We start from the raw sequence: 14,314 nt of genomic DNA, 5'->3' as shown, positions 1-14,314 counted from the left end.
GGTTTGTTTTGTCGTTAAAATCCTTGATCAAACGAGCACACCCACTCTGTCACAAGACAGGAGGGCGGAGTCAACCAGTCAGGAGTCCGCAGCAGGTGAACGACAACCAGGAAGAGACGGGGCCAATGAGGTTTGGTGGCCTTCAGAATAAAAGCTTAAGGTCTGTTCGAGAGAAATCTTCCCTGTAATATCTTATATTATGCTAAGTTATATCTTGGCTTGAATTAAAATCCCCCTATTTCATTGTCTTATGAAGGATTTTAGAGGTGGGAGTGTCTAAAGGAAACAAAAAGGAAAGACTAGAGAAAATAAGTTTATGCAATTGTTCCTCTATCATCATTGGAGAGCCCCTCAATATTTATTATACACTCATTGACAGTGTAAATACTGGTAACAAAATATGATGACCTGTATCTCACTATAAAGCCTCAGGGTAAAGTTAAGTATCAAATCAGGATACATCAATAATGTTATCAGGAATACATAAATATATGGATTACTAAAGGAGAAAGAAAATATAAATAAATTAAGCTTATGGGTAAACGTATAAATGTAATAACATTTAAGGTAAGGGTTTGAAGTTTTTTCAAAGAAGGATTTTGAACGAATTCACTGCGTATTGTTTTGAAAATGACGTCCGGGTGATGTAAGTGTGTGTGACTTGATTGTGATGTCACCGGGGGATCGTTGCTAACCAGGCATAGTTCAAGTGATACAACAGGTGACAAACAAATGTAAAGACAAGAGGAGTTAACAATAATAATCATCATAATAATGCACAGACATGGCTTTGCTGGAGCTGTACACCGAGGTAAGAGAAAAGATCCCTGTCATTATTACTGTAGAGACCTTGTGTCCACACTCCCTGAGACATATGGAAACTTTTCCAGTGCTCAGACAAGTTGTATGAATGTAGAGGAAGTTGTGTTGAAGGAAGTATCCAACTTAAATGCTCAAATGTTTAATTTAATTCATATTTTTACATGTGAATCTCTCTAAATTTATGACAGAGAAGGAAACAAATCATTAAACTTCAGAGAATAAGATCCTGGTAGTTAACCTAGTTAACGTCTGACATAGCCGAAGAGGTTTCTTGTTGAATATTGTTTAATAATTGATTATTTGGTTTGTCTTGTCTCCCCCCCTCAGTTCAACAGAGTGTGGATTCCAGATTTAGAACATGTGTGGAAATCAGCAGAGATAGTGAGAGATTTTCATTCTGGAGATAAAGTTCTTGAGTTGCTCCTTGAAGATGGAACAGTGAGTACAGAATCCCATCACATGCAGCACTGTGTTCACGATGTAACAAACACTGTCCTGACTCTTTTACACGACCCGTGTGTCCCCGTGACAGAAGCACCACCACCCTCTGGACCCGTCCACTCCAAGCCTCCCTCCTCTCAGGAACCCAGACATCTTGGTGGGGGAGAATGACCTCACCGCTCTCAGTTACCTCCACGAACCGGCCGTTCTGCACAACCTCAGAGTGCGGTTTGTGGAGTCCAGAATCATCTACACCTACTGCGGTACTGTGTCAGGAAGCCTTTGACTGTATATCCAAGCACTGAGGTTTTTGTGCTTTTGGCCTGACCTGTGTTGTTTCCTCATTTTCAGGTATTATACTGGTGGCCGTAAATCCCTACAAACAGCTCCCTATCTACGGAGACGCAATCATTCATGCCTACTCAGGCCAGAACATGGGAGACATGGACCCTCATATATTTGCTGTGGCAGAGGAGGCCTACAAACAGATGGCCAGGTAAATAAATAGAAACCAATGAGTCACATGAAGTAGAATACACACTGCACCTATAAGTTTTTATTAAGTTTCATTCAGGAAAATGTACCAAGTCGGCATTCAGCCTTCAAGATACTACAAACATAACCAAAACATGTGCATCAGCAGAAAAAGAACAGATACATCTTCTGTCATCAAGTTGGAGCACAATTCTTGTCTCCTGAGATGTTACTCGTGTGAAACATAACTTTTTTTTATTGACTGTGCCTTAAACCCATCAAGCACAAAGCGTGTTACTGTGAAAGACTCTGTGTGTAAACAGGAACCGAAGTCATTCATCAGATATAGAAAACAAATCAAGACCTTCTGCAGACATTTTACAGAAAAGCCTGAGGCTAGCATTATGATATAATGGACAGTAATCTCTCAGATCACACAGTCAACACTTTCTTTTTCATTTTATTATTATTTAACTGTCTACTTATAACAGCGTTTGACACCTCTTTGTTCCTCAGAAACCACAAGAACCAGTCTATTATCGTCAGCGGTGAGTCCGGAGCTGGTAAAACTGTGTCTGCTCGTTACGCTATGAGATATTTTGCCATTGTCAGCAAATCTGGCAGCAACACTCGAGTTGAAGACAAAGTCCTGGCGTCTAATCCAGTAACAGAGGTAAGGTTTCACTGCAACAGGAGCCACAAGGCAACAAACGATGTTTCAGCACTGTGACAACTAGGCTTCCATGTTTATGATCTCATGAAGATAAAAGAATATCTTTTATGATAGTTGGTAAATAGATCTAAATGTCTTGGTTCTGCCTCAGGCAATAGGAAATGCAAAAACCACCAGGAATGACAACAGCAGCCGATTTGGGAAATACACCGAGATCAGCTTTGACAGGAGGTACCGCATCATTGGAGCTAACATGAGGACCTACCTCCTGGAGAAATCCAGAGTGGTTTTTCAGGTAGAGTACGAGACGAGGATGTTGTTGAGCGTTATTTTGCTCATATTAAATCCATACTGATGTTTTTCTCCTTTTTTTAAATTCAGGCCGACAACGAGCGGAACTATCACATATTTTACCAGATGTGCTCCTGTGCTCAGCTGCCAGAGTTCAAGAGCCTGAGACTGAGTGAGTGTTTACACTGCATGTGTCAGATGGAGCTTTAACTGTTTTATTGCTGTGATGTTTATTCTGACTCACTTAAGCCTCACATTCAGACATGCATTTATTGTGTGATTATTTTATCATTTAATTTGCTTGATAAGGGTGGCAGGGTGGTACAGTGGTTAGTACTTGCAACTCATAGCGAGAGGGTGTGAATCCTATTTTTTTTCTGGCCAAAGACATGAGGGTTTGGGTCAGCTTAGTTGGAGACTCGTATATGTGAATGTGAGCGTGAATTGTCCCTGTACGCTGGACCTGCGACACCTGGACAGGTCGCCTCTCATCCCTCCTTGACCCTCATAGTATAAGCCGTGTAAATAATGGCTCTGCTAAATGATATATTCCTTTTGCCCGCAGTGAGTGCAGATAACTTCCGGTACACGTCCATTGGCGGTGACATCACTATTGAAGGTGTAGATGACAAGAAAGACATGGAGGAGACTCGACGGACCTTCTCCCTGCTGGGTAAAAAGAGTTCCCAGCTGTCAGACTGTAAATCGCTTTTTATCTGGCGTTTATTTGAGCTTAACCTTCCTCTCTCGTCTTCTCCAGGTTTGAAGGAAGACTTTCAGTCAGACGTGTTCAAAGTGTTGGCAGCCATTCTGCATTTGGGGAACGTGGAGATCAAGGACTCGGGAAAGGACAAATCGTCAGTTAGCGTGAGTCATGACTCTCCGGGGCCTCAAATCACTTTTAATTCTTCTTTGAATAGAACTTCAAACATTAACCAGGTTGAATAAAGAACTGCATTGTTGTGTGTTCCAGCTCAGTGACCCACACCTGGCAGTCTGCTGTGAGTTACTGGCTGTGAGTGTGGAGGGGTTGGTGCGCTGGCTGTGCCATCGGAGGATCGTTCTGGTGGCGGAGACGGTGGTGAAGCCGGTGACCAAGGAGCGGGCGGGGAATGCCAGAGACGCCCTCGCCAAGCACATCTACGCACTCCTTTTTGACTGTATAATTAACAAAATAAATACAGCACTGCGGGTCCCTGGAAAACAACACGCTTTCATAGGTGTTCTGGACATTTATGGGTAAAGAGGACGCAGCACATTCTTCTTCTTCTTCATATATTCAACTCTTGAATGCTTTTGTTTCATGACATGAACTTGACATCTTTTGTCCGCAGCTTTGAAACCTTTGACATCAACAGCTTCGAACAGTTTTGCATCAACTATGCGAACGAAAAGCTTCAGCAGCAGTTTAACTTGGTAAGCAACCATCAACCAGAAATCATCGCAAAAACACGGCGCACGCGTCTGTTGATCATTCTGCTGCTTCTCTCACCTTCAGCACGTGTTCAAGCTGGAGCAGGAGGAGTACATGAAAGAGGACATCCCATGGACGCTGATTGACTTCTATGACAACCAGCCCGTCATTGACCTGATCGAAGCAAAGATGGGGATCCTTGACTTGCTTGATGAAGAATGCTTGGTCAGAGCACGATTTGGACTTACACGGTTACAGTTTTCAGTTTCCACTTGATTGCCTTTTATTAACCTCCTGCCGCACATGTCTCCCTCCACAGTTTCCTCAGGGCACTGACCAAACCTGGCTGATGAAGTTGTACAACTACATGGACACCAATCCCCTGTTTGAGAAGCCCAGGTTATCCAACGAGGCTTTTGTGATACAGCACTTTGCAGACAAGGTAGAATCTGAGGAACTTTAAAGACACATTACCTAATGATGGAGCATAACAATTACGTTAATGTTATTACGATGTAATGCTTTTTGATTCCTTGGAGATGTCGTTTTAAAACTTTACAGGTGGAGTATCAGTGCAGAGGTTTTCTTGAAAAGAACAGAGACACTCTCTATGAAGAACTGGTGGATATAATGAGAGCCAGTAAGGTAAATCAAGAGTCCTATTTTATATATAATATTTATGTATATATATTATAACCCAGGTTCCAAGTGGCATTGTTTTTCTCACTCTAACACATTTCCTTTGTTTGCGTCTGTTATCAGTTGCCTTTTCTGGCCCTTTTTTTCCACGAGGAGGAGCAAAGCACTGCGAACAGTAAAGTCAAAGTCAGGCCCGCCAGGCCCGGCGTGAAACCAGCCAATAAACAGCTGAGAGCCTCTGTGGGAGATAAGGTGAACATGTTTACTCTGTCTTTGCTCACTGGAGATTGTTGCAGCTCCAATCCTGTATTTGCGTGTGTACAGGACACAATTGTCTTTTTCACTTGTTCCTTCTCATTGATTTAATGGTCAAATGTAGTTTTCCAGCTCCCTGTCCTTACTGATGGAGACACTGAACGCTACCACCCCACACTACGTGCGCTGCATCAAGCCAAACGATGAAAAACTCCCATTTGAGTGAGTACTAACAAAACTACAGTTGACACGATCTTCTCTGTTTGACTGAATCATCTGCACATGTTTGTACTTTTGGTTTAAGTTAGCGTTTACTTGTTGTTTTTTTGAGATACGACTCCAGGAGGGTCGTGCAGCAGCTGCGAGCCTGTGGCGTCCTTGAAACTATCCGCGTCAGTGCACAGAGCTATCCGTCCAGGTGACTTTCTGCTCCATGATGCCATATTAGCCAAATGACAATATTCACATGTTGTTATGTCTGTGTTGTAATGCGTAACACGCTCTTGTACTTGCAGGTGGACATACATTGAGTTTTACAGCCGATACAGTATCCTAATGTCACACCAGGAGGCGGGCCTCAGTGACAAGAAACAGACCTGCAAAGATGTGCTGCAGAGGTTGATTCAGGTTGACTCCCTCTTTTAAATTCTCCCTTTAAATATATTGTCATGCATTACTGCTCTCTATATGTTTGTGTATCACTTTGATGTCACGGCTTGATCTCCAGGACCCCAACCAGTACAAGTTCGGTCGCACAAAGATCTTCTTCCGAGCCGGTCAGGTGGCTTATCTGGAGAAGCTGCGTCTGGACCGACTTCGAGGAGCCAGCGTTACCATCCAGAAACACGTCCGCGGGTGGAGCCAGAGGAGGAAGTTCCTGCGTATGAGAGAGGCGGCCATCATCCTCCAACAGTACATCCGCGGAAAGAGGACGATCCGGTAAGAGCCATTTTGGTTGATTGCTCTGCATTATCCACTGTATCAACAAGTGTTTTCACATTCGGACCCACTCCCACTTCTCTTTTCTCCAGTAAAATGGTGAGTGCTGAAACTCTGAAGCGGGGATGGGCGTCAATGGTGATCCAGAGACACTGGAGAGGATACCGCACGCGACAGATCTACCAGTTAGTCCGTCTGGCCTCTGTCACCATCCAGGCCTTCACACGAGGCTGGATGGCCCGGAAACGGTACAAGAAGGTCAGCGGGTTATCAGTAATGAATCATTTGGGTCATTTTTAGTGATGGAAATCCAGACTGTCCTCACGTGAGATTTATGTCCTGCCATCTCCTCCTTACCTGTCAGATGATAGAAGAGAACAAAGCCCTGGTTATCCAGAAGTACGCCAGAGCATGGCTGGCTCGACGGCGATTCCAAACCATGCGCAGGCTGGTGCTGAATGTTCAGCTTTCATTCAGAGTGCAGAAGCTCAGAAAGAAGATTGAAGAGCAGGTAAAGAGGATTCCAGTTATTTTATCTGTGTTTTTATTTATTTATTTAGAAGACATTACTCTCTGTGAATTCCTGTGCCCTGACAGAATAAAGAGGGCCGTGGGTTGATGGAGAGACTGACCAGCTTGGCCAGTACTCACTCTCAGACTGTGGACAGACTTCAGCGTGTGGAGGCGCAGCTGGAAAAATCCACCAGCCAGAAGGCGTCTGTGGAGGCAAGAGAGAAGAAAGGGAAAGAAGATGCTACTCAGGTCAGGAGGAGGTTCTGTTTTCAGCCCTGTCCCTTTGTTTGTTTGTTTGTTAGCAAAATGACACAAAAACAACTGAACAGTCTTTCATGAAACTTGGTGGAAGGATGTGATGTCGGTCAGGGAAAAACAAGTTCTGGACGATAAAAATCCGGAACATTTTGGGAACTATTATCTATGAGTCTGTGAAATTTGGTGCAGCTTGATTGAATTTAAGGCGACTGTTGGGCCTTGGTGGAGGTATGAGCACTACTGCTATGTTTGTATCTTTTCAGTTTTTTGTTTGCTGATGAAACCGACTTTATAATACTGCATTTTTTTTTACTCTGGTTCTAGACAATTGCACAGCTTCGACAGGAGATAAATGTTCTAACCCTTGAAAAAAAGAAATTGGACAAAAAGTTTGAAGCTTCCACCAAAGAGGCCAAAGGTAACAGTAATGAGGTGAAGCAACTCTATTCTTGCAATCCCTCAAACCATATTTCTGACCTGTTTTACTCTCCTGCAGAGAACTTTGATGTGATAAAGAGAAGTCTTCTTGACGAGAAAGAAACTGAAGCAAGGCTCAGAAAGTAAGAAACAAGGATTTTGTTATACGAAAAATAAATCTTTGCTTGATCATTTATTCGGAATATTAATGGGAGAGATTCTTGACAGGATTGCAGAGAACAGCAACGAGATCCAGAGACAGGACCATGAGAAGGAGGTGGAAGATCTGAAAGAGGAGATCAAGAGACTGAAGGAGGAGAGAGTCACTCTGCACAGAAAGTTGGAGGAGGAAGGCCAGGTGAACTCCGACCTGCAGGAACAGGTCCTCCAGCTCACCAAGCACGTCAAGGCCATTCCTGAGCTGCGCAGAGATCTGAACAACATGCAGAACCAGAGAAATAACATGGACCGGAGGATGAAGCAGCACTCGGAAGAAGCAAGAGGTACAGACTTCACCATACGTAGTGAAGCTTATTACCTGTTTGTCTGTGTGCAGGATTCTTGAACACGGCGAGATAGAGCGTTAGCCTTGGCGGATGCACACGCACTCTGAGCCCCATTCAAGTGTTTTCATTGCTGTTTCCATTGTTGTCTGTTTGGATTTTTTGGACTGTCTGTTATGAAGATTACACAAAAACTACTGAATCAGTTTTATTGATTCAGTAGACTGATGAGATGGAAGGATGGGACGGGAGCCAAGGAAGAACCCATTCACTTTTGAAGCAGATCCAATTAAGGGAGCGGATCTAGGAATTTATTATCTTCGCGAGATAGTTTTCATAGTTTTGGGAATTTCTCATGAGATAAGATTTTGTATAAATAAAACAGGCATTTTTAGGAGGACTGATATCTATGAGTGTGTGTAATTTGGTGCAGCTTGATTGAATTTAAGGGGACTGATGGGCCTTGGCGAAGGTATGAGCACTACTGAGTGATCTTCTATTCCATAAAAATGTGATTCGACACAAATGAAAATCGTATTTTGCTTATAATACCTGAATATTTCTGTGCAGCCAAAATGAACGAGATCACAAGACAACTTCTTGGCGGCGTTGTTGAAGAGGAGGTTCTTTTGGGGTAACTTCTTTAAATATTTTCCTATTCTCTCTCTTGTATTTATTCTTCATCTGAAATGTAATCTGACACATTGTTTGTGTGAAGGCTGACTCCAAATGACTCGGAGAAGATTTATGAGGTTGAAGATTTGCTGGCAGCTTTTGAAGGACTGCAGAAAGCTACCAGGTATACATTTTTGCTATCAACATTTGAGTATCAGCTGTATTAAAGTCCCCCTCTAGAGAAAACAATTTTTTTAAACATGTCCCCTTGTGCCTTTTATATTATAAAAGACATATCTTTAGCAAAATAGGTCAACACCATGGCTGAGTGTTTCCTCCTTAAGGGCCTGGTCCCACATATGCAAATGCAAAGTGAATCTCGCAAGTCACATTTCATTAAAGTTTAACTCCACGAAAAGCCATGTTGTGAGTTGCTTCGCCACAGGAAGCAAATGTTTTATTTACCGCTCACTCGCATGGATTGGAAGTCAATGGAAGAACAAAGAATTGTTGCTTAAACATTTGCGTATATGTGACCAGGCCCTCACTAAAAACAAGTAGTTTTTGGGTGGGACTATTACCTGGAAAAGGTTCCTCAGCTGCAGGTGAGCTGTGAGGGTGGGGCGACAGGGAGCAGGGACGTGCCCTTATCAGCATATTGGTAGATCAAGAAATGAGGAAGGAAGTTGTAAAAGTACATTTAAGCCATTTTACGGCCTTGAGGGGAAATTTTTCAGAACAAACCTTTTGAATATGTAATTTTGAGGAAGAAAGAAGAGTTGCAGTGGGTGTAATAAGCTGCCGGAGTGGGACTTTAAGTGTTGGATCTGTTTGACAAACCTGGGTACAACTTGACCCTGTTCGACGTGGTTCCACCTTTGATGGCAGAATACTGGAAACCCACCAGAGAGAGCAGAAGGAGGGCTATGAGACCCAGCTTGAGGGCCTGCAGTTGAAAGCGGACCACCTTCAAAATGAGAACAGCAAGCTGCAAAACCTGTTCCAGGAGAAAAGTAACGTCCATGAGAACATTCGCCAAGAAGTGTCCAGACTCAGCAGCGAGAACTCGGTGCGTAATATGATGGCTTTCTGATTCCGTATTACATTTCTGAAGAGAGATGAGGTGCAATAGGTGCAGTGATTGTGTTTCTTCTTATTTGATGTGATCCACAGGTTCTACCAGAGCTGAAACGGCAGGTGTCAGAGCTGCAGAGACAAAAACAGGAACTGGAGCTCCATGCAAAGGAGCTGAACAGAGAGCTGGCAGGTAGAGCTGAGTATTTCTTCTTTTCAAGGATATCACGTAGTTTCAGTATTTTACCTGTTCTTATGTTGTTGTTTTTTCCATGTCACCTGAAAGAAAAAACTGAGGAGATCACCAACACTCTTCAAACAAAAATTAAAGAAGAGAGCTCACAACGCAGGTAATATATTCAGGGTGGAGTATGTTTCCTGATTGAAGATGGGACGGACATTTCTGAGTTTGGCTGATTCATTGCTGTTTTGTAGACACTTTGAGGAGAAAGCTGAGGCGCTGGAGGAGGTGAAGAGGCAGCTTCAAGGCCGAGTGGAGGATCTGGAAGAGGCGAACGATCACTTGAGGAGACAGCAGCTGATGGAGAGTGAGGCCAAGAGTAAACTGAGCGAGGAGACTTCACGGTTAACTGCTGAGAACATGGTATGCGTAGATAAAAGTGTGTGGGTGCTTCATTTGTCTCCAAGAAAGTCAATAACAAACTTTTCTTCCAGGACTTTGAGGAGCAGCTCGACCAGAGAGGCCGATTAATAAAGAAACTCCAGAATCAAATCAACAGCTTTGAGTCATCACAGAAAGGTAGCGTTACGGCTTGAAGCTGTGAATTATCACTAAAAAACAACAGAACTCCTCGTTAATCATTTCATTGATTCTCACACAGTCAAGCAAACTTCTGCGCCGGCAATGCCTAAAGATTACCTCGGCATGTTGGAGTACAAGAGGGAGGACGAACCCAGGCTCATCCAGAACATCATCCTGGGTATTCTTCCTCTCGACTGTTTCTTTAAGATGGTCATGTTCTCCCTGTGCTTGCAGCTGGATCCTCTTTTGAATTTAAGCAGCTTTTAACTAAATGAAAAATAATTCATCATGTCACAATCTGTCCATAGACCTGAAGCCCAAGGGTGTGGTGGTCAACATGATCCCGGGTCTGCCAGCGTACATCGTCTTCATGTGCGTCCGCTTCGCTGACTACCTGAACGACGAAGCCAAACTCAAGTCTCTTATGCATGCAACTATCTGTGCTGTCAAAAAGGTCATCATGGTGAGGCTGATTAGACGTTTATAAGCCTTTATCTGCGCTGTAGATCAGATAAACGATTATTACTCATGTTCATATCTAAGGTGATATAATAATTTGGCAGCAGTTTAGTTGGCTCTTGTATTTTGACTTTGAGATGTTGTTGATCTAAGGAAGGGAGGAAAGTACAAATTTAAAAATTGAATAAATAAAACTGGAATAGCACACACCTCCGCCAAGGCCCAACCGTCTCCTTATGAAACCACATTTAAATTCACTAGATCTGGATCTTTATTTGGATCTACACCAAATTCAACACGGTCATAAATATCAGTCCTCTAGACGTGTCTGTTTTTTTAAATAAATCAAGATCCAGGAATTATTCTGTGAGAAATCAATGAAAATGTTGAAAAACACCCTATGTCACAATGTTATGGAATGTGAAAAAAAAAATCCTGAATCCGCCCCCTGATGCGGATCCACATCCAAATTTAATGTTTTTTTTTACATGGTAATTTGTCCAGGTAGTTTGTACAAACAGGAAAGAAAACACAATAAAATGCTACATCTCCAAAGACTTATATTGCTAATGAAAATACTTGAAAACAAAAACCCGGCTGCTGTTTTTATGTTGCAGGATTACCCTAAAGACTTTGAGTTGGTCTCCTTCTGGCTCTCTAACACGTATCAGCTGCTCAACTGTCTGAAGCAGTACAGCGGGGAGGAGGTATGTATGGGTCTGCTCTGTTGAACCTGGTTACGCTGTTGTGCTTCGTGTCTGCCGTACACAGTTGCAGGCATATCTTAACCTTCTTTTATTTCTCTGAAGGAATTCATGAAACAAAATACCGCCCACCAGAAGAAGAACTGTTTGCAGAATTTTGATTTGTCAGAGCACAGACAGATTCTCAGCGACCTGGCCATCCACATCTACCATCAGTTTATCACGGTCATGGAAAAGAGCATCACTCCTGAGATTGGTATTCCTCACAGTTTATCATTGTCATTTTTGACAGTGGTCCCCCTGGATTAGTGCCCTTAACTGTGCTTCTTGTCCCACAGTGCCTGGTATGTTGGAGCACGAGAGTTTACAGGGGATTTCTAGCATGAAGCCGACGGGCTTCAGAAAACGTTCCAACAGCATCTACGAGGAGTCAGAGACCTACAGCATCTCCTCCATCATTCAGCAGCTCAGCGTCTTCCACTCCACCATGAACCAGCATGGCATGGAGCAGGGCCTCATCAAACAGGCCATCAAACAACTCTTCTACCTTGTGGGGGCCACCACACTCAACAACATCATGCTCCGCAAAGACATGTGCTCCTGCAGGAAGGGAATGCAAATCAGGTCTGTGTTCGATTTTTTTTTGGTATTGGAATAAAAGTCAAAAAGAAGTTCAGGAAAATTTAAAGTTGAGTTTTACAGGCCCTGATGAGAACTGGTATTAACATCCATCCTCATGGATCCGATCAAAAGGGGAAATCGTGAAGTTCGTCTGTTCACATCTGGTATTAAAGTGCGTCCTGAATGTGTCGGCCGTGACCACTTGTGATCGGATCTCACTTCCCCGCTCTACATGCAAATACACATGTTCATCATTTGTGTTAGCAAAATACAGAATGATGTTGTTTTTGCCCGGTCTGAATTTACAGATGTGTTCGATGACTGTGTGTGTGTGTGTGTTGGTATGAGTGGTAGATAAAGAGACAGATCTGTGCACAGCTCTGCTACAAAAGATTTTACTTCATACAAATCATTATGTGGTGATCAGTGTTGATATTGTGCCAGTGGTCACAAACCAATTAACATATAGTCACTGAGAAGTGCATGAATACGTTTGATTTTATATGAAACGGCAGCGGGTCAGAGGATGTCAGCTGAGTAGGTGGTCCTTCATACGGACCCATTTGTGTTCACACAGTGAAAATAATTTGCACATGTGTCCCCGACCTCTGACCACCTGTAAATGGATCTCACAGGACAGAGTTTACAACCAGGTCTGAACAGGGTGGTGGTGTCTGTGTTTGTTCAGGTGTAACATCAGTTACCTGGAGGAGTGGCTGAAGGAGAAGGGACTTCAGAGCTCTAATGCTATAGACACTCTGAGGCCGTTGTCTCAGGCCGCCTGGCTGCTGCAAGTCAACAAGTCCACGGATGATGACGCCAAGGAGATCACTGAAAAATGCACTGAACTCAACCCTGTTCAGGTATTTTAATTCACTCACACACTGTATCATATGTATTTCAATATTGAAACCTCCAGCATCCATAGAATAAAACTCAATTTGTATTTGTAGATTGTCAAGATTTTGAATTCATACACACCTATAGATGATTTTGAGAAAAGAGTGCCGTCATCATTTGTCCGCAAGGTTCAGGTGAGCTCTGCTGTTCATGTTTCATATTTTAATGCAGTGAGCTTTTCTTTCACTTCATTGAACATGTCCTGTTTTTGTTTGCAGGCATTGGTGCATGATCGTGACGGCTCCACACAGATGATGCTGGACACGGATTATCGTTTCCAGGTCACGTTTCCTTTCTGCCCGTCTCAGCAGGCTCTGGAGCTCCTGCAGGTCCCCAACAGTCTCCATCTGGGCTTTCTGACCCGGATCTGACCCAGTCGACCTCGGACCTTTCCCCCCATATGACTGATTCATAATCTACTGGCCTGTGGCTGCATGTTAATTTATATATAAACACTTTTAATAAACAATTCACACTCCATATTTAATTTGTCAGGCCGTAGGTTGGATTTAAGAAACAAAGACTGAGGTCATGTATCACTGGTGCGTGTCCTTTCCTTCTTTCTGACTTTTTCAGTTTTTCATCTATTCTTGGAGGGTCACAGGGGGAGCTGGAGCAAATCCCAGTTGACATAGGCCATAATGTGGGGTAAACCCTGGACAGGTTGCCAGCGTAAGGTCAACATACAGAGACAAACAACCATTAATGGTCACTTTTACACCTACGGTCAATATAGAGTCTCCAATAACTTAAACCCCATCTACATGTCTTTGGACTGTGAAGCTGGAGAAGACCTGGAGAAAACCCGCACAGATTCAGGGAGAATATGCAATATGCAGATACTATTGTCAATTTATAGAAAAAATATTTGTGTCACTTTTATTAGAACTGCAGGAAATAGTAGGGGATAGTATGAAATATAGAGAAAGTGTATGGTAATGATTAATAGACTGTGTTTGTACAGGACATTTGAAGACATCAGTTTAGACTCTATTGTCAAGAATTTATTAGATTTTCAAAGTAAATAATGGGCAGTTTAATCAATAGTGGAAATTATTGTTGGGGCTGCAAATTTTATTCCCCAATTATTTTGTGTCGCTTGAAGTAGTCAAATTTCACTCTAATAAATGCAAAATTTCCCAGGTTGCTAAAACTCCTAAATTCCCCCTGGAAAAATATGACATGACCTCATTGTGCTCGTTTGAAGTAATCAATACAATTCTGCATTATTTTCAATAATTTGCTCACAATAAAGGATTAGATTTTTTTTCTATATATTAATATAAGAAATTGATTTCCTGTAACAGATTTAAAATGATAATGGTGTTTTACAGAACCAATTCACACAGAACACAGTCATGTTAAAAAAGTAATGATAATAAAAATTTAAATATGAACAAACAAGGAAGATAGGCCTAAATAAAACAGTAGAAGATTATAGCACTTAAAACATAAAAACAAGACAGCCTTCCTGTAAATGTAGGTTAACCTTAATATGTAAAAAGAATAATTACATCCACTGTAATACATTGTGTTATA

The 14,314-nt window shown here is 42.5% G+C and overlaps 1 protein-coding gene across 1 annotated transcript; it reads left to right on the top strand.

Moving 5' to 3' along the window:
- The first annotated feature begins 648 nt into the window (after nucleotides 1-648).
- On the top strand, nucleotides 649-13,255 carry myo5c (myosin VC). Its single transcript, XM_034587001.1, has 40 exons — nucleotides 649-811; nucleotides 1,150-1,260; nucleotides 1,355-1,526; nucleotides 1,615-1,759; nucleotides 2,254-2,410; nucleotides 2,562-2,705; nucleotides 2,792-2,873; nucleotides 3,267-3,374; nucleotides 3,462-3,568; nucleotides 3,675-3,940; nucleotides 4,036-4,117; nucleotides 4,200-4,340; nucleotides 4,435-4,557; nucleotides 4,677-4,760; nucleotides 4,878-5,006; nucleotides 5,134-5,231; nucleotides 5,341-5,427; nucleotides 5,525-5,636; nucleotides 5,737-5,948; nucleotides 6,041-6,206; nucleotides 6,313-6,459; nucleotides 6,546-6,710; nucleotides 7,044-7,137; nucleotides 7,216-7,279; nucleotides 7,365-7,639; nucleotides 8,210-8,273; nucleotides 8,358-8,438; nucleotides 9,143-9,323; nucleotides 9,428-9,521; nucleotides 9,615-9,678; nucleotides 9,764-9,932; nucleotides 10,004-10,088; nucleotides 10,171-10,269; nucleotides 10,400-10,554; nucleotides 11,168-11,257; nucleotides 11,360-11,510; nucleotides 11,593-11,878; nucleotides 12,564-12,738; nucleotides 12,829-12,909; nucleotides 12,994-13,255. The coding sequence occupies exons 1-40, from the start codon at nucleotides 785-787 to the stop codon at nucleotides 13,144-13,146; spliced, it is 5,226 nt and encodes a 1,741-aa protein (XP_034442892.1). The 5' UTR covers nucleotides 649-784; the 3' UTR covers nucleotides 13,147-13,255.
- The last annotated feature ends 1,059 nt before the right edge of the window (nucleotides 13,256-14,314 follow it).

The sequence above is a fragment of the Hippoglossus hippoglossus genome, chromosome 6 (genome assembly GCF_009819705.1).
Source record: "Hippoglossus hippoglossus isolate fHipHip1 chromosome 6, fHipHip1.pri, whole genome shotgun sequence".
Lineage (NCBI taxonomy): Eukaryota > Metazoa > Chordata > Actinopteri > Pleuronectiformes > Pleuronectidae > Hippoglossus > Hippoglossus hippoglossus.
This window is presented reverse-complemented; position numbering and strand designations above follow the sequence as displayed.